The 26,033-nt window shown below is 41.3% G+C and overlaps 1 protein-coding gene across 1 annotated transcript in view; it reads right to left on the bottom strand.

Moving 5' to 3' along the window:
* znf609a (zinc finger protein 609a) overlaps nucleotides 1-26,033 on the bottom strand; it is a 184,752-nt gene that overhangs the window by 75,720 nt on the left and 82,999 nt on the right. The window contains exon 2 of the mRNA XM_036950793.2: nucleotides 18,199-19,079. Within this exon, the coding sequence (XP_036806688.2) occupies nucleotides 18,199-18,948 (750 nt within the window). The 5' untranslated portion in view covers nucleotides 18,949-19,079. The remainder of the gene's footprint in view (nucleotides 1-18,198; nucleotides 19,080-26,033) is intronic.

The following is a 26,033-nucleotide window of genomic DNA, read 5'->3' as shown; positions in this document are numbered from 1 at the left end:
CTAACAATTGTCAAAGACTCCAGGCACCCTCGTCATAGACTGTTCTCTCTGCTACCGTACAGCAAGCGGTACCGGAGCACCAAGTCTAGGTCAAACGGGCTTCTAAACAGCTTCTACCCCCGAGCCATAAGCCTCCTGAACATCTAATCAAATGACTACCCAGACTATTTGCATTGCCCACCCCTTCTACGCTGCTGCTACTCTCTGTTATTATCTATGCATAGTCACTTTAATAACTCTACCTACATGTACATATTACCTTACCTTGACTAGGTGCCCCAGCACATTGACTCTGTACAGGTACCCCCTGTATATTTTACTGCTGCTCTTTAATTATTTGTTACTTTTATCTCTTACTTTTTTAGATATTTACTTAAAACTGCATTGTTGGTTAAGGGCTTGTAAGTAAGCATTTCACTGTAAGGTCTACTACACCTGTTGTATTCGGCGCATGTGACAAATACAATTTGATGTGATTTTCATAGTTCACGCTACTGTTAAGCCATGGCGAGAGATTCTAGATGTTTCATAGACGGTCCTCAGCGCTCCCGCCTGCCCCCGCAGTACAATTTATGACTCTGTGGCACTAGACACAGATCAGATATCCACCAGTTCTGAGAGAGGGCCATAAATCTTGCCCGTCTTAATTAGTTCTCTCTCTCTCCATGATTTGTTTATACATATAGTGCTCTAAATGTGTATGCTGTAATTTGAATATCCTTGTATAGATGCTATGCCATTCTTTCCTGTGTAGATATTCCTATTGGATAGCTTACAACATTGTAGATTTGTTCGTACCTTTCAGAACCACAAGTCCATCCTATGCAAACTGGAGATGTCTGTGTGAGTGTGAATACTATAGTGTGTGGTGGTGATGGTGATAATAAAAGTCCTGGACTAAGAAGCATATGTACTGTTCTTGCCGGGCAGCCTGTAGCGAGTCAGAACCAATTGCATCACATTAATTACTAGCGGGTGAGGGCATTTCCAACCGACCGCTCAGACAGCTCCAGCTAGCCATTTTTTACAATGGGTAAGGCTGTACATTGCAGTATGAATGTCCAATACACACAAGTCTGCCTGGGGAGGTGATTTCCCACAGTCAAAGTCCTGCAATATAAGCTACAATGGTAATATGTAGGTACACTATTCATAATTGTGTTCTGTGGGTATCACTGAATAGGCTGATACCCCATTTCATTGCTCCACAATCCATAGGTAAATCTGTACAGCAAAATATAAGTATGCCCCCAACGCAATTATGAAGTCTAATACATCCACAGTGCGACTTCAACTGATTTGCCATTTTTTTGGTCAAATTAACTTAGTCTTTTGTTGAATTTATATAACTTGTTAAGCAGTATCTAGCGCAAATGAGGCATGATTTCACAATGTGCCCATTTCAATGCGGGGCCTTTATTTTGAAGGTGAACCGCAAAAATGTGTGTGCTTAGCTTTACATACAGTGCTGGCCGATACGGACAACAGATTACCTGCTTTCCGTGTAGAGGTATGCATCGAAAACTTGGGTCAGCTAGCTGCTAGCTATTCATCTTATTGATAAAGTTCCATTAAGCAGCTATCTTGAAATGGCTGGGGGAAAACTAGCTAACGTTAGCTTACCCCCACCAACTGAGTTCACCGTAGATAGCAAGCTAAGTGGACTCTAGCTAGGTTTCTAGAAAATAACTAGCTATATAATTGCTAGCTATATTGGTAGCTAGTTACTGACTATTTTAACAGTTTTTGTCAAACTACTTTGTTCCCCTGCCTGTTTGTTTATGCTTTAAAGAGTGAAAGTTGGCAAGAGAAATGCCCCTCCTAATTTTACTGTTGTTTTCATATAATTTGACTGATTAGGGGGCTTGTGCACATTTAAAATGACTAAATTACTGACTGAGCTAATTCTTGTTGTTGTTGTTGCATTTCAGGTGGAGTGGCATTGCTGACAGGCCAGGGACCATAATCACAAAGAATCTCACGAGTAGTACTGATTTTAGGATACGTTTTGCCTTCACATTGACAAGGGGGAGGTTATCCTAGCCCACTATCCCTAGAGGGAGACGCTTTGTGAATATAGGCCCTGGAAGAAAGCTGTTACACAATACCTTGCACAGCAGTCATTTTACCCCTAGAGCAGGGGTAGAGGCAACCCTGTTCCTGGAGTGCCGCAGGTACTGCAGGATTTAGTTTCAACTCGGCACAACAACAGGCGTTCGTTCAGTTCAGCCACGTTTTCTCAAAACATTCTTGAACCGACAGATAATTTTGTTCCAATCGGTGGGTGTGCCGGGGTGTGGCTTGAAGCAATCAGTTTAGTATTTAAAGGGCAGGGGTGCATTTTGAACACACAACCCAACCCCTCCCCATTTTTCAACGAGTCGTTCAGTACAGCACCGTTTCCGTTCAATTGAACATTCTTTTACATTTGTATGTACTGAATACAGCCCTGACCGCCTGAACTAATTGATCCGTTGAGTGATTGCCTAAATTCAAAACAACCAGTTTTCCAGGTCGGTTATATCAAAAACATGAAGTGCCTGCAGCACTCCAGAACCAGGGTTGCCTATTTTTTTTTTTTATTTTTTTTATTTTACCTTTATTTAACCAGGCAAGTCAGTTAAGAACAAATTCTTATTTTCAATGACGGCCTGGGAACAGTGGGTTAACTGCCTGTTCAGGGGCAGAACGACAGATTTGTACCTTGTCAGCTCGGGGGTTTGAACTCGCAACCTTCCGGTTACTAGTCCAACGCTCTAACCACTAGGCTACCCTGCCCTAGAGGTACTAGTCAATGCTTATTAACTGAATATTGTACGTGAATTTCCATAAATCAATGACACAAACAAATGGGTTGAATTGTTCAGCGACATTTGCAAAAATGCCAACACGACTTTGGTGTTGAAAGGTACATAATACATTTATTGTCATCTCCCTATCAGGCCACTGCATGCTGTGACATGGGTCTGGATGGTGACACATCTTCAAGCTGCCGGACTGAAGACTGTGGCCTTCATTGGTACCAGAAGCAAGGGCCTTAACTGGGAATACAGCAAGTCTCCCTCTCGATCTCACAGCCTTTCTGTCAACATGTATGTAACCACTCAAATTCATACCAACAGCTACGGACACAAGCACAGACTTTTATTCACTTGTTTTTACTTGTCGCAGTCTTCAATCTTGTCTGGGATATATATTTTAGTTGCCAAACCTGTGTGATGTCTGATATACATAAACAATGTATTCACCCTGGACATGAGAATTGTATTTACTTTAGACCTTTTGAATCATCAAGTGTCGTCTTTGTGTTTAAGCTACCACAGAAGTTAGTCAAAGCTGATGTGACAAACATGCATGTAAAAATTGTTTTGTAATCTAACAATACAATTAAATTGAGTTTATACAAATCTATATTGCATTTGGTCACCACCTAAATGTGGGTTAGGGTTAGGGTTAAAGCCTTGATAGTTGCATCCTTCCTCAGTGAACTGTTTGCGGATAGCTGACAACAGGGTGGCAGGATTTTTCATGTGATACGCTAGAGTTCCACAGCCCAACAAACTCACCTGGGGATAGGGGGATGGACGTGTTAGTTTTGTCTGGGAGACTGCAAGTCTTTTACAGGGAGAAGATAGCATGAGTTTTGGCATAAGTACAGTGAACCCAATGCAACCAGTGGCTCTGGATAATATGTGACCCACCACCTGGTTTCGGTCCTACGAAGCAAAATCTGAAATGGTGTTGTTTACATTGGATAAAAGTAAAGACTCAGAGCTAGAAAATTGTATATCATGCACTGCAGTTGAGGAACAATGGGAAAGTAATTATGCTTTGAAAGTTGATAAACTTCTAACGCCACTTTTGAGAAAATGGCCTGTGAATGTGTTGGTACACGTACTGGAGAGCTCTTCTTTGTCTACACCCATTCAGCATCGTTCACACCCTCTTAAGCATTAGCCCCACCCATCTCTAAGGATTCACAGTGTAGCAAACAACCAAAGATTAAGATTAAAAGTAGTAGTACAAATAAACTATCTAGTCCTTGGCCTATCTCCTAATTTGATTTTGGTGCAGGTCATTTTGTTCTTCTCATTACCATCTCTGGTAAACACACACACTATATTAAATGAAATCAAAGTTTGTTTTTCACATGCATAGGATACAGAAGGTGTAAACGGTACAGTGAAATAAATGGTTACTTGCCTCGTGGATTATTTTGTTTAGACGTGTAGCTAGCTAGCTAAACAATGAACCAAAATCCCAACTCTAATGCCGCGCTTAAAACAACAGGGAACTCGAAAATCTCAGACTCCAGTGCGTTCAAAACAACTGGGAATGCAAAAAAAAAAAAAAAAAGGAGCTTGGAATGGTGTGGGGGGGGGGGGGGGGGGGGGGGGAAATCGGTCATCCAACTCGGAATTCCAACTCGGGCATCTTTCTAAAGCTACGACTTTCCAACTTAAAGACCACTGATGTCATGATTTGACCTTGTATTCTTCAGAGTTCTCAGTTGTTTTTAATGCGGCAATACTACCATGCATGAATCTGCAGGTAGTTAGAGTTAACCAACTAGGTTCAATGTTAGCTAGCTAGGTAACATTAGGCTATTACTAGCAATACAAATGGTTTCTGATATACAAATATTATTACTACACAGATCATATGTAACATTAGCTAGCTAGCTAGCCAGCCAGCTAACGTTAGCTAGCTAACAGTACGCTTTAACATGCAATGAAAGCAACTTTCTGACAACATTTGAAATGTATAATATCTGAAAATGTAGCTAGACTCTAACCTGTATAACATGGATGAACGCTTCACCCTCTGTCATGTATACAATGTTTGCCCTTAGTTTGAATATGTAGAAAGCACCTGTCTCCGGATTACAACAGCCTTCTGTGTTCTATTTAGGACTCTTAGCATTTGGCAACCATCTCTCTGCTTCCACTGTGCATTCTACTGATTTCAAAACTCTCAACTTCTTCGATGACATTGACACCGTTTCTTCCCACACCACTGTCATCAGAAGCCTCTACAATGTCTGGTTCAATGAACATGTCTTTACCTAAATCAGGGATTTCCTCATTGTCTGATTCATTTTCAGAATCAGAGAGTCAGCGTGGCATGATCGTTCTCCACGTTTTCAGTGCTTCATGATATCTTAAAAGAAAAAGCCTTGGTAGAAAGGATTAATCCACACATACTAAGCAGATTATGTTATAGACAGAAGCATGCTACATGGCAGACCAATCCAAACTCATTTGTCGTCATGTCCAGCCCATTATCTCTGCCAATCATGGATAGTGGGAAGGATCCTGTATTTTTCCGTGGCTAAACCAACTCGGCTCATAATTTAAGAACTGTTTTCGTATTTACAGATGGCATACAAGTTCGTTATTAAGGCACATGAAAGATCACATGTTCCAGAAGATATTTCTGGCAAAAATGCCTCTCCTGTGTAGTGACGTGAGACATACGCCTAGCTTCTTAACACGAAAATGGTACCTGTACTTAGGATTCCTATATTAGTATGCCTATTTCACATTAATGTCTGTAAATGACAATAGATCTGATTATAAGTATGCATGCCATTTTGTGATAATGGCTATGACAAATTACATGGCATACATGTGAATTTATAGCTACCTAAGATATTATTTATATTTCATTGCACCATCTCACTAACAGTTGCTAAGGCGACCAGTAAATTCCCCTATTGTGGCTAAACCGTACTGTGGCAAGCTTCTCATAGGTGATTTACTCCATCATGACAACATTCTCCTCTTTACTTGGCTGTAGTTAGCTAGCTGCTAGCTTATTAATTAAGTATCCACTCTATTGCTTAATGAGTGATCTAGTTAACGTGAGCTAGCCAACATGCATTGCTTCTGACATGTCACGATTCTGCTTGCTTTACATCTGACAGATATTTAGCTACCTAGATAATAATGGTTTCTGATAATTGCAATTAGTTCATTATCTAGCTAGCTATCTATGTGTAAAACCGAGTCTGGCTGTAAAACGCAGCTAGCTAGCCAACTCGACTTTATAGCCAAGCTAGCTAGCTTGATACTCGGTAACGTTAGCTTACCATGCTTTTCTGGACAACTGGACATTTCTCTCGCCCATCCCAGTCGACTCCTTCTTGCAACTCCTCCTTGCGACTCCTTGTCCCTTGGTCTTCTTCTAGGTTCAAAACTATATGGCTGTAGTCCGATGCCTTATTGTCAAAAGCAACCCACTCGTAACACAGCCAAAACTGTTCACCACTATCTATGTCAAGCAAGGACAATGTTCCATTTGTTCTTTTTATAGTACACTTGAGGCACATTTATTTTTAAATGTAATATTTATTTAACTAACAAACTAAACAACAAACTAACTAACTAAATTAACTAACAAATTCTTATTTACAATGACGGCCTAAACACAGGACCAAACCCGGACTCCCAATGATGCAGCCTGGATCCGAACCAGCTACTACAGTGATGCCTCTTGCACTGAGATGCAGTGTCTTAGACCACTGCACCACTCAGGAGACCAGCATATAATAGTTTTGATAAACAATTTGCCACAAAAAAGATACATCGTATTGAGACATATGTGCTAGACATTATTGTTTGGGGGGGGGGTGTAAATGGGAAATAATGTCCTTTAAAACACATTCTGTCATACTGAACGCAGCCCAGGCGAATGCAAACGATCAACCAATGGTGTGTTAGATAGCACACACATACGTTTGACACCTCAATATTATTGGAGGAAGAAATATAGAAATAAATAGAATAAATATCAATGCATGGAATGAAAAGTGGGATTCATTAATTAATAAATCATATATTTGTGTGCAATCATTTATCTATTTATTTTTCTATTTGTGCATTTATTTATCCATTTACACTGCATTCGGAAAGTATTCAGACCCCTTCACTTTTTTCACATTTTGTTTAGTTACAGCCTTATTCTAAAATTCATTAAATCGTTTTTTCCACTCAATCTACACACAATACCCCATAATGACAAAAGTAAATGTGCTTTTTTTCATGTATTAAGTATTCAGACCCTTTACCCAGTACTTTCTTGAAGCACCTTTGGCAGCTATTACAGTCTTCTTGGGTATGACGCTACAAGCTTAGCGCACCTGCATTTGGGGAGTTTCTCCCATTCTTCTCTGCAGATCCTCTCAAGCTCTGTCAGGTTGGATGGGGTCGCGACACTGCACATCTATTTTTGATGTTCAATAGGGTTCAAGTCTGGACTCTGGCTGGGTCACTCAAGGACATTCAGAGACTTGTCCCGAAGTCACTCCTGCGTTGTCTTGGCTGTGTGCTTAGGGTCGTTGTCCCATTGGAAGGTGAACCTTCACCCTGGTCTGAGGTCCTGAGCTTTCTGGAGCAGGTTTTCATCAAGGATCTCTCTGTACTTTGCTCCTCTCAGCTTTCCCTCGACCCTGACTAGTCTCCCAGTCCCTGAAAAACATTCCCACATCATGATGCTTCCACCACCATGCTTCACTGTTTCCTCCGAACATGACGCTTGGCATTCAGACCAAGGAGTTCAATCTTGGTTTTATCAGAGCACAGAGGAAGTCTGGAGCTCTGTCAGAGTGACCAAGTTCTTGGTCACCTTCCTGACCAAGGCGCTTCTTCCCCGACTGCTAAGTTTGGCCGTGCGGCCAGCTCTAGGAAGAGTCTTGGGGGTTCCACACTTCTTCCATTAAAGAATGCTGGAGGCCCCTGTGTTCTTGGGGACCAATCAAATCATGTCCAATGAATTGAATTTACCACAGGTGGACTCCAATCAAGTTCTAAAACATTTCATGAATGATCAATGAAACAGGATGCACCAGACCTCAATTTCGAGTCTCATAGCATGAATACTTATTTACATAAGGTATGTATTTTTAAAAATATATATATATATAAATTGGCAAAATAAAAATATTTTAAAAAAAATAATTTTTAAATAAAATTTGGAAAAAGTCAAGGGGTCTGAATACGTTCCGAATGCACTGTATGTGTGCATTTATGTATTTATTAATTTAATTCTAATTATGGCAGCTTTGTTCCTCCATATTGATATAGGCCAGTGATTTTGTTGTTCGTTATTCTAACTAGGCTTGGGCGGTGTACCGTATATACAGTATTTAGAAAAAGCCAGGGGACAACTGCGAGAGACCGGCGCCTTGAGAGTCACTCACTGTTGTGCAGCACTCGCCAGGTGATCTAATTACAGTATGGAATTCACAACTAAATGTGAATAACTATTAAGTTAACTGTTTAAAATGTGCTAAATGCATTGCAGTTGTGCATTTGGTTTGATAATTTAGTAGCTAGTTCTTTATCTAGCTAAATGGTTAGCTTATTTCAACATCAAGCATTCACTATGTAGCATTTTTTTGTTACTTTTATAGTTCAGGTCAGACACTGTCTAAAAATGTTCACAATGTGATCATTAACATTTAGTTAGCATTCTCTATGGGATTTTACATGTACTTATTAGCATTGCTCACCTCCGGTTTTACACAGTACCAGTGGGGATTGAAAACAGCGCCCTTGAGTTCAGTGCCGGTATTACCGAATATCCCAGTGTGGCACAATTCTACCATCTTTTTCAAAGTGCTAATGAGAATTCAGTAAGAAGGACCGCACATTGTTGCATCCTTGACTTGCATGTTCTTTTAATATATTAGGGGGTGCCCGCCCTAATCAGGTTACGAACCCAATGCATATGGGTCCGGTAGATTTCTCAAATGTCCGTTAAATTGAAATGTTGCCGGTCAAATGTACGGGCCACATTTTCCTAACGGAAACCCTGCTTTCAGCAGGACAATAACCGAAAATACAAGGCTTACCAATAATACTTGCTTACCAAGAAGACAGGGAATGTTCCTGAGTGGCCGAGTTTTACTTAAATCTACTTGACAGTCTATTGTAAGACCTGAAAATGGTTGTCTAGCAATGATCAACAACCATTTTGACAGAGCTTGAAGTATTATGAAAATAATCAAATGGGCAAATGTTGCACAATCCAGGTGCAACATCTTAGAGACTTTCCCAGAAAGAATCACAGCTATAATCATCCCAAATGTGCTTCTACAAAAATTATGTATTATGTAAATCAGATATTTGATATAATGAGATATTTCATTTTCAATAAATTAGAAAAAAAAACCAAACATGTTTTCACATTGTCTTTATGGGGTGTTGTGTGTAGATGGGTAAGAAACAAATGAATTTCATCCATTTTGAATTCAGGCTGTAATACAACACAATGTGAAATAAGTCAAGGGGTATGAATACTTTCTGAAGGCACTGTATCTGTCTGGATCAAGTATCATTCTGTGACTTTTTTTTAGTTCTGGTATCATTTTGGTATTGAGCATCGTGATTGTATCGAGTATTGTGATACCAAACCTGGTATCGTTATTGAAGTAAAAAATTCTGGCATCGTGACAACACTAAGTCTGTCTTGGAAGCATCTTGTAGGTACTGCACAGCCAAACTCATTTTCAAATAGACAAAAAAGAAACACTGCTCTGAAACAAGCAACTACTTCTCCTTGGGGCAGAGAGCTAGCTTTGGTGTTTTCCCATTTCTTTTTTCAGAAAGGCTGTTTGATTTCATCAATCTAGAATCCATTTTAAGCCGCAAAGGCCAACTGAGGCAAGTATTTGCTTTTATCTGGCAGACTTTAAATGCTAACGTTATTTTGACCAAAATGACTGATGTGTAGAAATGACGAAATGCTGAAAGAATCGCAGCTATGGATGTGATCCATGTCTAATGCAGAGCAGCTGACTGCTGGTTCGATCTAGAGTGGACCATGGCATGGTTGGAAAGTTGATTGAAACGGTTCCATCAACGAGAGCAGCTCGCCAGAAAAGGAGAACTTGGCAACAGGCCCTGCTTTTTCTTTATGTGTTTTCAATTATCCGCCACCCCGTTTCAAAGGAAGTCACAAACACTCAACTTCAAGACAGGCATCCACTTCAATGATTCCGATTTGGGGCTGAACTGTGTTACACAATAAAAGGGAGACAGCCTGCACTGATCACAATGAGGCCGTTTTACATTCTCTGAAAAGGGACTGCGATGGTTGGTGGCATTATAGCTTGTGATCTGTGGGTAGGAAAGGCTGCTTATCGTCTTAAAATGACACTGAACATGACAAAACAGAAACGTCTCCCATGGAGTCTGACGAGAGAAATGTGCGTCTACTCCCGTTTGACTTTGACGGCTATGAATGCAAGGCTGTATAAAAGCCCGGTGTGAGTGCCGGAGCTAGCCGTTAGCTGATGAAGAGGAATCGCTGTTCCACTGCAGCCAGACAGGGGGAAGGCACTGCCCTTCCAGTAGATGCGTGGGGTGGCCATTTGAGAGCTCAACGAGATTGGAACATAAAGAGGCGAGCTTTGTCTGCCCAGTTTGCTGCCTAGTTTTCTGCAGTAATCAGAATGTTACTCAGGCATCTCGGAACAGATGGCTGGAAAACTAATGGTGGGTCTGATCTCTACACACAACCCCCGTCTTTGAGATTACACACCTTGACAGAGGAGCGGAGGAGAGGGAGTCTGGACTGGAAGAGAAACACGAGTCAGAGGCTGTTCTAATGTGAGGGCTAACCCTACTAGATCACAAGGGAGATTTCAGATCAAAAAGGGTTCATTTCCTCTGAGGGAGTGTGCGTGAATGAGCGAGATAGTGTGTCCCTGCTACGCTGAGTTCAAGTGTGCTAGTGCTGGTGGGTGTGTGCCTAGGTTTATACTATTTTTGTCTGTCTCCCTGCTCCTCCGCGAGCAAAAATACAATTTCAGTTGGTGTTAGTTATTTGTTAAGCTAGTTATTGTTCGGCTCTGTTCTCAAAGCTATGGATGTGGCTCTGTCTGATGGTGCAGGCCAGAGGTCTGTGCGGGACTGATTTATTCATGCCGCATCCTGCAGCTTCTCATAACGCATCCACTCACACTTGCTGGCTTTCTGTCAGACTCTCACCCACTACTGCAAGAACTGGTCCTGAACACCAGTCCCACAATGTTATTTTAGGCATACAGTACAAGTCAAAAGTTGACACACCTACTCATTTCTCTTTATTTTTTTACTATTTTCTACATTGTAGAATAATAATGAAGACATCCCAACTATGAAATAACACATATGGAATAATGTAGCAACCAAGTGTTATACAAATCAAAATATATTTGACAATTCTTCAAAGTAGCCACCCTTTGCCTTGATGACAGCTTTGCAAACTCAACCAGCTTCGTGAGGTAGTCACCGGGAATGCATTTCAATAAACATGTGTGCCTTGTTAAAAGTACATTTGTGGCATTTCTTTTCTTAATATGTTAGAGTCAATCAGTTGTGACAAGTTAGGGGTGGTATACAAAACATGGCCCTATTTGGTAAAAGACCAAGTCCATATTATGGCAAGAACAGCTCAAATAAGCAAAGAGAAACAACAGTCCATCATTACTTTAAGACATGAAGGTCAGTCAATGCGGAAAATGTCAAGAAATTTGAAAGTTTCTTCAAGAGCAGTTGCAAAAACCATCAAGCGCTATGATGAAACTGGCTCTCATGAGGACCGCCACAGGAAAGGGAGACCCAGAGTTACCTCTGCTGCAGAGGATATGTTCATTAGACTTACCAGCCTCAGACATTACAGCCCAAATAAATGCTTCACAGAGTTCAAGTAACAGGCACATCTCAACATCAACTGTTCAGAGGAGACTGCATGAATCAGGCCTTCATGATCGGATTGCTGCAAAGAAAACACTACTAAAGGACATCATTAAGAATAACAGACTTGCTTGGGCCAAGAAACACAAGCAGTGGACATTAAATCAGTGGAAATCTGTCCTTTGGTCTGATCAGTCCAAATTTGAGATCTTTGTTTTCAACCGCCATGTTTTTGTGAGACGCAGAGTAGATGAACGGATGATCTCTGCATGTGTGGTTCCCACCGTGAAGCATGGAGGTGGTGGTGTGATGGTGCTTTGCTAGTGACACTGTCTGTGACTTATTTAGAATTCAAGGCACACAGCCAGCATGGCTGCCACAACATAAAAAGCGGAGAAAGCGGACACGTTTTGCATATAGGATATATCCTACTTTTTAGGAGGACGATTAGCAGACAGAGACAAATAAATGGGTCATCAATATTTATTGAAAATCTAAAATGTGCAAAGCTCCCTCACCATGGTAGCCTATTCACGCGGTACGCCTTTACCTTTTCAATTACGATTTTTGATTGCACCTCAACTAATGCTGGGGTTGACCTCACTCCACTTTCCATTATCAATATTTATTGACAGGCACTGTAGTATAGTATACAGTTGAATCATATTTACTTTCATTTCCTTGGAAAGAAAACGGACACGTGATTCTCCAACAACGTACGGGCAGCCTACTCTATTTAATTGAGACCGCACATATACTAGGCACACTTGTTCTCACACGCCCAACGAGGAAGAGAGCTAGGCAACCTAACGTAAAGCAGCGAATTCTGAGTGTGTCAATAACGCAACAAAGGTGTGCTTTTAATACAATAGGTAGGCTAACGCCATACAAAGCAGAAAGACGTCCGTTCACAAATAATCTGCGGAACAACAAACATTTTAAATCACAAAATTGTCTGCCTGACCACCCACTCCCAAACGCATCATGAAAAATGTCAACCCCATCGCAATGAACTCTATCAGGTCCCAAAAGAGATCATTGCGGCGGGGTTGACATTTTTCATGATGCAGGCCTCTAGTGCAGGCATGCACTCCACTGGAGCTCTGCTATATGTCGTTACTGTGGAGAAGGAAACAAGGGTTGTGGTACATCACCACCTTTCCCCGTCTGGGTAGCATAGAAAATACACACACGTACACAATGGCTGAAAACTAGAGTTTAACTTCTTATGGCTGGGGGCAGTATTGAGTAGCTTGAATGAATAAGGTGCCCAGAGTAAACTGCCTGCTACTCAGTCCCAGTTGCTAATATATGCATGTTATTATTATATTTGGATAGAAAACTCTGAAGTTTCTAAAACTGTTTGAATGATGTTTGTGAGTATAACAGAACTCATATGGCATGCAAAAAACCTGAGAAAAAATCCAACCAGGAAGTGGGAAATCTGAGGTTGGTCGTTTTTCCAACTCATTCCCAATTGAAGATACAGTGGGATATTGGTCATGTTGCACTTCCTAAGGCTTCCACTAGATGTCAACAGTCTTCAGAACCTTGTTTGATGCTTCTACTGTAAAGGAGGGGCTCATAAGGGCTCTTTCAGTCAGTGGTCTGGCAGAGTGCCACAAGTATGTGACGCTCATTCACGTGAGAGTTAGATCGCGTTCCATTGTATTTCTGAAGAAAAAGGAATTCTCCGGTTGGAACATTATTGAAGATTTATGTTAAAAACATCCTAAACATTGATTCTATACATCGTTTGATAAGTTTCTACGGACTGTAACGGAACTTGACATTTCGTCTGCTCCTAGTGAACGCCCTTCGTGAGTTTGGATTTGTTTACAAAACGCGCTAACAAAAGCGCTATTTGGACATAAATGATGGACATTATCGAACAAATCAAACATTTATTGTGGAACTGGGATTCCTGGGAGTGCATTCTGATGAAGATCATCAAAGGTAAGTGAATATTTATAATGTTATTTCTGACTTCTGTTGACTGCACAATATGGCAGATATATTTTTGGCTTGTTTGGTCTCTGAGCGCCATACTCATATTATTGCATGGTTTGCATTTTCCGTAAAGCTTTTTTGAAATCTGACACAGCGGTTGCATTAAGGAGAAGTGTATTTAACCTGTTGGATCTATAGGGGCGCTATTTCATTTTTGGATAAAAAACGTTCCCGTTTTAAGCGCAATATTTTTTCACGAAAAGATGCTCGACTATGCATATTATTGACAGTTTTGGAAAGAAAATACTCTGAAGTTTCAGAATCTGCAAAGATATTGTCTGTAAGTGCCCCAGAACTCATTCTACAGGCGAAACCAAGATGAAACGTCAAACAGGAAATGAGCAGAATTTCTGAAGCTCTGTTTTCTAATGTCTCCTTATATGGCTGTGAATGCGACAGGAATAAGCTTAGACCTTCTGCCGTTTCCCCAAGATGTCGGCAGCATTGTGACGTATTTGTAGGCATATCATTGGAAGATTGACCATAAGAGACTACATTTTCCAAGTGTCCGCCTGGTGTCCTGCGTCGAAATTGGTGCGCAAAGCCAGGTGCAAGTATTTTTCCATTTGATTGAGAGGAGAAACCATGCTTCCACGAACGATATATCATCGAAGAGATATGTGAAAAACACCTTGAGGATTGATTCTAAACAATGTTTGCCATGTTTTCAGTCGATATTATGGAGTTAATTTGGAAAAAAGTTCGCGTTTTGAGGACTGAATTTTCGTTTTTTTTTATTTCATTTCATTTGCGATTTTCATGAATAGTTAACGTTGCGTTATGGTAATGAGCTTGAGTCTGTATTCACGATCCCGGATCCGGGATGGGGAGATCAGAGAGGTTAAAGTTCCATGCATAACACTTGTATTTTCATCAACATTTATAATGAGTATTTCTGTAAATTGATGTGGCTCTCTGCAAAATCACCGGATGTTTTTGAACTACTGAACATAACGCGAAAACTGAGATTTTTTAAAATATAAATATGAACTTTATAGAACAAAACATACATGTATTGTGTAACATGAAGTCCTATGAGTGTCATCTGATGAAGATCATCAAAGGTTAGTGATTAAACCAAGAACCCGTATTCCGCTAAGGTCGCCGAGATGCAGAGAAAACAGAAAGATTGCAAAACCAGTCCCCCCGGCCACCTGATAGAATGGATCCAGAGAAACCGACACGGAAATGGGAGAGAGTCCAAGTTGTGTCTCTCCCTGCGCCACCCCTCCTCCCCGTTTGCACAGCCCTGACTAACCCTGAGTTGTAATACAATAGCACCAGTCATAAGTCACCATGGGCAGTGAGAGAGTGAAAGAGAAAAAAATAAATATGAAACTATTGAGAAGAGAAGGGCTGCTCCCAGGTGCACAGGAGACCTCCCGTCACGCTATAAGGCCCTGGATTTGACTGTGAGAGCGCTGGAGCCTGACATTTCACAGGCGCTGCTTACACCCAGACACATTCCCTACAGAATACTCCACACTCGAGAGAAAGGAGAGAAGTGGGAAAAGAGAGAGAAAGAGATCCAAAAATACCTATTCATTAAAACCACTGCTCCAGGAGTTAATTCAAGGAGTGAAAATATAGACAGTCTAATAAAGACTGGATGAGAAACCTGAGCCCTGACTGACTATCAATCAAACTTTGCAGCGGAATAAGAAAGTAAAATTGTTTGAAATTTGTCTAAATAAATCATGTCTGGATTCACTGCTGAGAGAGGAATGCTAGAAAGCTTTAAACCCCTTGTGCATACAGCACTTTCGCTACAGTACAGTCCATTGATCTCTACGCAGGTTGCGGTAACTGGCAGTGAGGAAGGTGTCTGGTGCTGATTCAAAATGAAGGCTCATTCTTTGTGAGCTTGGCATTTAGCTGGGAAATTACAGAAACCGCTTGCATTTGCTAATTAATGAGGAGGTAGCCTACTGGCAACAGAAGCTCACTTGACTTCCAGAAATCAAACTTAAACTCCTGAACTTTAAGGAAAGGCCAACTACCACGGGCCACAGTCAATTTTAAATGCCCTGTTTAGAGCATGGTGCAAGCAAATGCATAACTTTTTGTGGTAGAATGAACCTCATTTTACGGCAGGGCGCTTAGTAGGAAAAAGGACGAAGAATCGTTTCTAAAACTGCATATCTAAGGCTCTGGTCTGTCCATGAAGTGAGGGTAGACAGTTCTCTGCTATCCACTTAACATTTTAATTATTATTTTGGGGTATAGGGAAGGGTCAGTTGGGGAGGGACAGTTTTCTTTTTTTCATGCATTTAGGGAGGGTTCAGGAAAAAAAAAAGGAGGGCCATCCATTTTCATTTCAGACAGGTCCGATTTTCTCCATCTCACCCTTATTATAAATAATGTTCACTCTCTTATATGAGTATGATTATGCCTTTGGCTGCAGTACAATACAACAATTGATTTGAAAACCAAGGTAAGACATGCTTCATCGAATGACATAAAACGTCTGAGTTTTAAACAATTAAAGGTATGGTTAAATAGTATCAAAATGCTGACCACCGCCGCTCAGATTCAAGGTCGGTGATGTGCGGTGCGCAATATTTCTGTAATTAAAGGTCTCATTACAGTTTGTCTACATTTTCTGGCGCATCCCTCATGTTAGCATCGGTTTGGACATGAGTCTGTAATATGCAGAACTTTTTGTGGTAGAATGATCCCCATTTTACGGCAGGGCGCTTAGTAGGAAAAAGTGTAATTACGTAAGTGATGAGGTTTTTATGACAGCCTATATTGTCTAAAGAGATGAGACAGACTGTAGACAACCAAGAGACATTAAAATAATCGTCAAAAGCGGATTACGAGGGATTTCAAAAAGAGAGTCTCTCATTCACCTCAAGTAATTCCATCTCTGACACAGTGGAAACATGCAATCACCATCACTGAGGTTAATGCCTGTACAGGGCACTGCAAATTCCCTGTGTTGTCCAAACAGGAAAGGCATGTGAAGGTCATGACTGTAGAATGCGTGCCGTTAGCCAGTGTTAGCTGCTGACAACTACATAATGTCAGAAATGGCCTATTGATGAGATTTTAAGGGTGATACCATGTTTTTTGTGTAATTTTAATGCGACCAAGCCTTTAATGTGTCTAAACAAAGGATTACTTATTGACCCTAGACAGACAGAGATATCTTGTCCTTTAGTCGCAGGATTTCCTGGCCTGCCGGCATGATCCTTACAAAGGGAGTAAACTGCTTCCTCTCCTCCTCCCCCACCCAAGACAGACACAGCGAGAATGAGTTGAACTGAATGCCCCCTACCATTGAATGATAGAGGTTGAAAATGGAGCAAGATGACACATGAAACCTCCCGCCACAGAGTTCAGCACTCCCCAAGCTCCGGAGATAAGCAGAAAACCCTCTCAATGGAATACGGATGGATGTCCTATTCTATACAGCAGAAGCAGCTATCACACAGCTCATAGCGAAAGAAACTTTGATACCTTTTCCTGACGATCTTACCAAGTTCCATCCGATGAAGACTTTGAAAAGCATACTATCAAGATGACATGGAGAAGAGTAGCCAGTAATTATGTCTAATGGGTAACTCTACCCTGAAAGTGCCCCCCAGCTAACTAACTGCAGGCTGGAAAATGCCGAGGCTCTTCGACCCCCCCCACACCAAAAATAAATCTGCTGCCAGAACAAGACGTCCAACACTGCCCCTGGAGCTTCACTTTTGTCTCAGCGTATGGCGGTGACATATGGCTGACAATTGTAACTGATCTCCTGGTGCAAAGCCTCTTCTAGAGATGGCTTGTCAATACTCTCCAGCGTCTCTGTCAGAAACCTTATCAGAGAGCAGCAGCACTCAGGTTTGTCACATCTTTGGCATCCGACACGCTGAAGCCCTCCACCACCACCACCACCACCACCACCACCCTCTCCTCCCCCCACTATGTCAACAAGCAACTTGTGTAAAAACAAGACTACCCATTTGAGTGCCTGAGAACATCTTCTAGAAGGTTCGAAAACGGGTGCCTGTGTTATTGCTCAGGCCTTTTACTAATGGCAGTGAATGGTCTGAGCAGTAACCCATTGTTGAAATGACTGGCATACATAAAAGGACAGGCATCTGCAATATGTAGTGGTACAGACTGACGCTTATGTTGGGTCTTGCATAACATACTTCACTTGTTTCTGGGCTATGGGGTGAGTACAGCAGTGTGAAAGTCCCCTGAGGAGCCATTAGTGTTAAGATGGAGCCTCATGCACTACTTAACACACCCATCAAATTCAGTGATTACATGAGAGGTTTCGAGACAGTACAAAGCTCTTATCCCCCACACAGAGAACCAGATTACGTCTGTAGCTCACTCAATTTGAAAGCAAAGTGCTACATTAAAATGTAATAAATCACTTGTCAAGGCGAGCTAGATATGCTAATATTCCAGCAGCAAACAAACAGACAGCATCTGCTATAGTTCAAAGCAGTTGACTTAACAGCAGCCAAGCACAAAATCGAAGACAAGACAGCTTGTTACTTACCTTTTCACTTTTCACTTTCTTCAGGTTTCTGCATTCACTGTTGTCCATCTCTTCTGGATCACTTTTAATGGCTAACGGTGGTACAACAATCCCTGTGGAATCCAGGGCGATATTCCCAAGTGGTTCGGCCACATCCAAGTCTGTATTTTGCGTACCCTCAAATGGGACGCTACGAGGGCCCCCCAAAGGCAGATTTGGGGCACCTATCTCCTTCTCAGTATTAGCCACTCCTGTAGCCACAACTTCACTTTTCTCCTTCTTACTTTTCCCAGAGCCCACCTCCTTGTCTTTCTTTCCACTAGGAACATTACGGGAGGCTTTGCTGCTCTTCTCAGCACCCTTTCCAGAGTTGGTGTTTGTTGTGGGACCTGTGCCAATGCCGGATCCCATAACCTCGCCCTGGGTTCGCACCTGGGCGTCTTTCTTGGCTCCGTCTGTAACCGAGGCCTTGCCACTTTCCTTTGAGTTCTTACTTCGCTTGGATTTGGGTTTACTCTCTTTGCCTTGAGCAGCGGGTACGGGGCTAACAAATTTGATGTTGTCGGGTAGAGCTGCTACAGCGCTGGGAGGGGCAGCCATGCCCCCACCGTCTTTAGTGCCAGACATCTCAAGTTTGTCCTTTTCTAGGTCTGCGTCAAGGTCAATGATCAGATTGCCAACACCTATATCCCATTCATCACCGCTGTCATAAGTGTCCACCGCATTAGAGTCCACACCTTTCCCGCCTGCAGTGCCACTGCTTAGGGACATCTTAGTGCCAGCGGCCCAGGCGCACCACAGTTAAGTCTGACCTTCTCAGACTACTGGAGGCAGTGGGAGAAGGGTTACAGCAGCTTTAGGGTCTTCTCGGTATCCCCTTCCCAGTAACCCACATTGTTGCCCTGTAAAGAGAAGAGAAAATGTGTGAAAATTCTGCAGTCAGAAGCTCTTAACATACCAAGATAAACCATAATGAGATCATTAGAGATTTGAATCTTGCCACACAGGAAAGTATAGCAAGAAAGAAATCAGGGCTTGACATTAACTTTTGAGAGGCCACTTGTCCCCCCCCCCCTAAAAAAAGGTCTGTGACACCATTATTACAACATTGTACGATGCCACTTCAAAAATGCATTACTATCTTTTTTACCATAGAGAATCAGAAGAACATGTAGGCTACACTGTCTGTGGCTTCTTTGCATATTCAAGCCAGTCTCAAAATACAACACTCCTTTTTAGGCTCTCTTGGTAGGATGGTTGCCCCCCCCCCCCTTGATAGCCTATAAAGTTTTGCAACACGACTAAATACTTTTTATGTCTTTATAAAACAATTCCTTACAGGGCTCGAAATTAAGGGCGTCCCGTCGTCCTAGGGACAATAAAAAATATTTATACGGTTCAAAACCGACAGTTCTAGGACCACAGACCAAAACTCATACAACCACTGCACATTCAAAAACGTTTTTAAAAAAGCAAAGAGGCCAATGCAACAGATCTGACCATTTATCTTAAAAATGTTGACAACGTTTTATTTCTTCATATTATAAGCTCAACAATGTGCATATGGCTGTAGGCTACACACGAATGTTCCAAATTGCAATTAGCGGTAATGTCAATATTTTCCAGTGTTTCAGAATTAGTTGCTCATTAGGCTACATATCGATGTGCCCGCTGTGTGCCCGCTGCCGACCCTCATCTCTGATTCTCCGCTGGGCGCGCAATACCAAGTGCACCTATAGGCTATTTAGTGGGGTCTCAATCAAATAATCCATAGCCTATAGGCTAGAGTTTCTCAAACTCAGTCCTCGGACCATAAGGGGTGCACGTTTTGTTTTTCGTCCTAGCAGTACACAGCTGATTCAAATAATGAACTCATCAACAAGCGTGGATTATTTGAATCAACTTTGTAGTGTTAGGGCAAAATACAAAACGTGCCCCCCTTGAGATTCCCAGGACCGAGTTTGGAGAAACGCTGCTATAGGCTTCGAAGTTCATGCTTGGATAAGCACAGAGCAAAGTTATATTTTCTAAGATAGCTTTATTTACACCATCCCAGCAGCTAAGCTTTATTACATACCACAATGAATATTGCAACCCTGAGCCCTGGCCTGCTCTTGCTGATCAAATACTTTTATTGTGTGCTGCCTAACCAATGGCCGTGGCACAATCGATCGGAAATGGTGCTGAAAGTAAGCAAATTCGAGTAGGCATAATTAATTAAAAACTGTCTTCATGTTAATTAGACTTTACTAAACAACAAGAGGGCTTTGTATTGGAGCCTATTTGTCCCCATTTAAGAACTAAGGAAGTAGGCCAACCTGTTTGACAGACAAAATGAGGCTATAGGCTGCTATATCCATAGATTTGTCGGTCAATTCCTCACTTTGCACTGTTTTGATGGGGTATGCCATAGGCCTACTTTTTTATTAACCTACCCCTTATTAGCTTATGTTAAGAAAATAAAACAGATCTGACTATATAAAGTGAACTATAAAGAGCGCTTTGGCACGTAATGCTTTATGAAACAAGTTGTAAAATAACCGGGAAAGACGTGGCTCCCGATGCATATGGGGATATCATTGTTTAATTTACATGACATTCAGAGGCTGAGCTTACAACCCACTATAGCAGGGAAACAAAAAGAAATTGCTTGGGAAGTAATCGAATTCTTTCACTATCAATTGATTAAGCTATTCGCTTTCTTTACAATAGAAGATGTTTAAACCCAGACAGCTTTTAGGGAAACACTTGTGACCGTCTCTCGTTGGATTAAGCCACGGAAGAAGAGTAGCCATTAGTTAAAGCTTACATTTTAATGTGTCGGTAGGCCTTCTCTCTCTGGGGTGGAAAGGTAGGCCTAATTTTTGAAAGTACAATGATCAGATTCCTAATGACGTCTCGGATTAAATTATTTGCAAACAGGGACAACTTCGTTGCAAACAAGACAGACTGATTTGACAAATATGATAAGATGAGCACATAGGCCTCTCTGTCCATTTTTAGCCAGTCATTTGTGTGGTATAAAAAAATATTCAGCTAATATGAAAAATTGCATGATTTCTTTTTTTTATAAAAAGGAAATGTTTTTCTCAGCCCTGCAAATACGATGATAGATTTATGCTTTTACTATAAATTATATATTTCCAACCATACTCGTCCACAGTGGACTCCGAACACACAACCTTGTGGCCTGTAGCCCTTTGCAATACTAAAATTCCTGCGTTGCCATGTAATGCTTACAGGACGAAGAACCGTTTCTAAAACTGCATATCTAAGGCTCTGGTCTGTCCAAGAAGTGAGGGTAGACAGTTCTCTGCTATCCACTTAACATATTAATTATTATTTTGGGGTATAGGGAAGGGTCAGTTGGGGAGGGACAGTTGTCTTTTTTCAAGCATTTAGGGAGGGTTCAGGTAAAATAAGAATGGAGGGCCATCCATTTTAATTTCAGACGGGTCCGATTTTCTCCATCTCACCCTTATTATAAATAATGTTCACTCTCTTATATGAGTACGATTAGGCCTTTGGCTGCAGTACAATACAATAGTTGATTTGAAAACCAACATGCTTCATCGAATGACATAAAACGTCTGAGTTTTAAACAATTAAAGGTATGGTTAAATAGTTTCAAAATGCTGACCACCGCCGCTCAGATTCAAGGTCGGTGATGTGCGGTGCGCAATATTTCTGTAATTAAAAAAGTCTCATTAAAGTTTGTCTACATTTTCTGGCGCATCCCTCATGTTAGCATCGGTTTGGACATGAGTCTGTAATATGCAAGTGGGCTTTTTAATTTATGTAGCCTACATGAAACATATATTTTAATATTATTCCATGTTAACCACTCTGATCCAATTCTTATCAGAATAATTGTTTGATATTGTGATGTGATGATGTTTTTTTTGTTTTTTTTACTTATCCATTCATAAAACTATATTAAATCTATATTCTTCTTGACCAACTTTTTCTTGCCCGAGACATCAGGACAAGCATTCATTTCGAACCCTGGAAAGTATCAACTTTCAGAAAGTATTGTAGACATTTGCCAAACCTCCAAATCAAATTCAGACAATGTTAACATACAGAGAATCTGTAGAAACTAGGAGAATAGAAAGATTCAAAACTTTTGTGAAACATCACAGCACAGTTGTGATGGTCCTCAGAGATAGATGGGAGGGGTTGAGGGTAGCTGAAGGCTGGGACCAAAAATAAACAAAAGATAACTTATGTCAGATATACTGTGTCTGTAAAAAGTATGAAATATGTATAAGCTGGAAGTAGAAGACTAAGTATTGTTTGCCATTAGTTTACTCCAATTAGGGAAGGGGTGGTAAGGTTAGGGGAAAAGAATAAAGAAAGAAAATACATAAACAATATATACAGTACAAGTCAAAAGTTTGGACACACCTACTTATTCAAGGGTCTTTTTTTTTACTATGTTCTACATTGTAGAATAATAGTGAAGACAAAACTATGAAATAACATGGAATCATGTTGCAACCACAAAAGTGTTAAAACAAATCAAAATATGTTTTTATATGAGATTCTTCAAAGTAGCCCCCCTTTGCCTTGATGACAGCTTTGCACACTCTTGGCATTCTCTCAACCAGCTTCATGAGGTAAACACCTGGAATGCATTTCAATTAACAGGTGTGCCTTGTAAAAAATTAATTTGTGGAATGTATTTCCTCAATGCATTTCATCCAATCAGTTGTGTTGTGACAAGGTAGGGGTGGTATACAAAAGATAGCCCTATTTGGTAAAAGACCAAGTCCATATTATGGCAAAAACAGCTCAAATAAGCATAATTAATTTAAGACATGAAGGTCAGTCAATTAGGAACATTTCAAGAACTTTGAAAGTTTCTTCAAGAGCAGTCGCAAAAACCATCAAGCGCTATGATGAAACTGGTTCTCATGAGGACCGCCACAGGAATGGAAGACCCAGAGTTACCTCTGCTGCAGAGGATAAGTTCATTAGACTTACCAGCCCCAGAAATTGCAGCCCATAAATAAATGCTTCAGAGTTCAAGTAACAGACACATCTCAACATCAACTGTTCAGAGGAGACTGTATGAATCAGGCCTACATGGTCAAATTGCTGCAAAGAAACCACTACTAAAAGGACACCAATAACAAGAAGAGACTTGCTTCGGCCAAGAAACATGAGCAATGGACATTAGACTGGTGGAAATCTGTTGTTTGGTCTGATGACTCCAAATGTGATATTTTTGTTTCCAACAGCTGTGTCTTTGTGAGACGCAGAGTAGGTGAATGGATGATCGCTGCATGTGTGGTTCCCACGTTGAAGCATGGATGTGGTGTCATGGTGCTTTGCTGGTGACACAGTCAGTGATTTATTTAGAATTTAAGGCACTCTTAACCAGCATGGCTACCACAGCATTCTGCAGCAATACGCCATATCATCTGGTTTGCACTTAGAGGGACTATCATTTGTTTTTCAACAGGACAATGACCCAACACACCTCCAGGCTGTGTAAGGGCTATTTGACCTAGAAGGAGAGTGATGAGTGCTGCATCAGATGACCTGGCCTCCACAATCACCCAAACTCAAACCAATTGAGATGGTTTGGGATGAGTTGGCCGTAGAGTGAATGAATGAACAGCTGCCAACAAGTGCTCAGCATATGTGGGAAGAGAAAGCCAAGAGTGTGCAAAGCTGTCTTCAAGGCAAAGGGTGGCTACTTTGAAGAATCTAAAATATATTTTGATTGAACACTTTTTTGGTTAGTACATAATTCCATATGTGTTATTTCATAGTTTCGATGTCTTCACTATTATTCTACAATGTAGAAAGGAGTAAAAATAAAGAAACTCTTGAGTGAGTAGGTATGCCCAAACTTTTGACTGGTACTGTATATATTTACAAAAAAATGTAATATGGGGATTGGAAATGATGCAGTTGCATTGCCAAAATCTGCAATATTAAAGCTGATGTACAGAGAATACTTTCTAAACAGTCTCTTTGACTTAAAGGGTCGCACACAACCCACCAAACGTGGATCTCCGGTTGGTCTACAGATCGTTCAGAGCACTGTTGACGTCTGACTGTCAACATTTTCACATGATTCTACGTGTAAAGTGTACGGTCTTTGCAACAGCTTTGCTCATCATAAACTGTACCATTCCTGACAAAGAAAAAACAAAAACTAAGCTTTCTCGATGCACTCAAGTTCAAGGAGAAAGCTGCCTTTGGGTTTATAAGCCACATGTATGCCAACAGTGAGCTGGGCTTTGCCAGGGAGGGTGAGGTTTCCACAAACCCCAAACACATATGGAGTCCATTTCCTCTTTCACCAGCAGGTTGACGTCAGGCAGGACTAAAGAGACCTCTGAAATCAAAGCCACAAGCCCTGACCCAGAGATCAATCTCCTTTCTCCTCACCAGAGCTCCCCCGCCACAGGATATTTAGTCTAATTAACACCCTGACATATCAATCCAATGAGGTCAACAACAGCACGAAAACAAGGTTGACTTCTACTGCTGGCGTCAAAGCCTGCAAGCCCTCTTCGCTCTCGATCTCGAGTCTGAATGAGCCATAGATAGCCCCAAGACTTAAGCTAATGGAAGAGAATGAACAATATGTCAACATTAATGAAGGTCTTAATGGAGGCAACCACGCTCTTATTAGGCCTACCTCTCCATTGTGAGACATTTAATGTAACACAAAGAGATTTGCACTCATATCAGTAGGGGTGGGAGGTCCTGACTTACAAAGGACACACTGACACTGTTCTTGGTTAGGAAGTTCTGGTTGATCTTAGTCAGCCTGTACCATCAAACAGACCAAACATGTAAGGCAAAGAAAGACACAGTCTTCATAACCAGTTTGCTCTGAGCTATTGGTATTCCTCACCCTAGCCTGTTTACATGTGACAGACCAATAAAGAGCGAAACAAGACCCAAGCTTTTTATGGGCCCTGACACAAAGCCTCCATTGAGGCAAATCACAGCCCTTTGCCGCTTTCGCTTTCCTAACACTGGGTCAAAAACAACTTGTGTGCAGGAATAGGAGCATCTCTTTCACAAGCCTCCTTTTCAAGGCACTTATCATATGAAAGCATTGGTGTAACCGCTTCGCCCCCCCATGACAATGGAAGGCTTTTCACACACACAGAGAGAGAGAGAGACCGAGAGAGAGAGAGCTGTCTCTCTGGATGAGGAGGGGTCAGATTCCCCATCATAGCCTACAGTTTAGGGCTACTGTAAGGATTAAAAGTAGGGCCCTATAAAATCAGCGTTGCAGAGGACACGGACGGAATCCAGACTATAAAACGGAATTCAACAATAGATATATTTTTTATTGAACTTAATAGAAAATTAATGAACTTGCCTAAGTTTATCATCAGACATGAACCAAACGCATCACTGATTTGTATTTTCCTAGAACTTTCAGAAATGGCACAGGAATGCCCCTGTCTGTGATTGCGGTGCGCGCATATGTTTACACTTTGTGTAGCCGTTAAAGATGATGCTAATGATAACCGTCTTCTGGTAGAGATGGAAAGGCTTTCCCAAATTAAATGTTAACTATAAAGTAGAATATGCCTACCCCTAATGCCTTCATGATTATTTGCATCAATCCAGTGGTCATTTGTTTTGCAAACTCTAATCACGAGTGCAACAGAAACATCACTAACGAAACAGGTCTCGATGGTGCACACTTGGATTAAAGGGTAACTACACCCCAAAATCCAAATTTCTTCTATTTTTCCGAGACCACACAAAAGTGGTCTCCTGATGTGGTTTAAGCATTGTTGTGGATTTAGAACAGGGATGGTAAACTCCAATCCTCGGGGGGGCCTGATCGGTGTCACACTTTGTCCCAGCCCCAG

This window comes from Oncorhynchus mykiss, chromosome 2 (genome assembly GCF_057628025.1).
Source record: "Oncorhynchus mykiss isolate SJ-2025 chromosome 2, ASM5762802v1, whole genome shotgun sequence".
In the NCBI taxonomy this organism is placed as follows: Eukaryota; Metazoa; Chordata; class Actinopteri; order Salmoniformes; family Salmonidae; genus Oncorhynchus; species Oncorhynchus mykiss.
The sequence above is the reverse complement of the archived record's forward strand: the minus strand, read 5'-3'. Positions and strand labels throughout refer to the sequence as shown.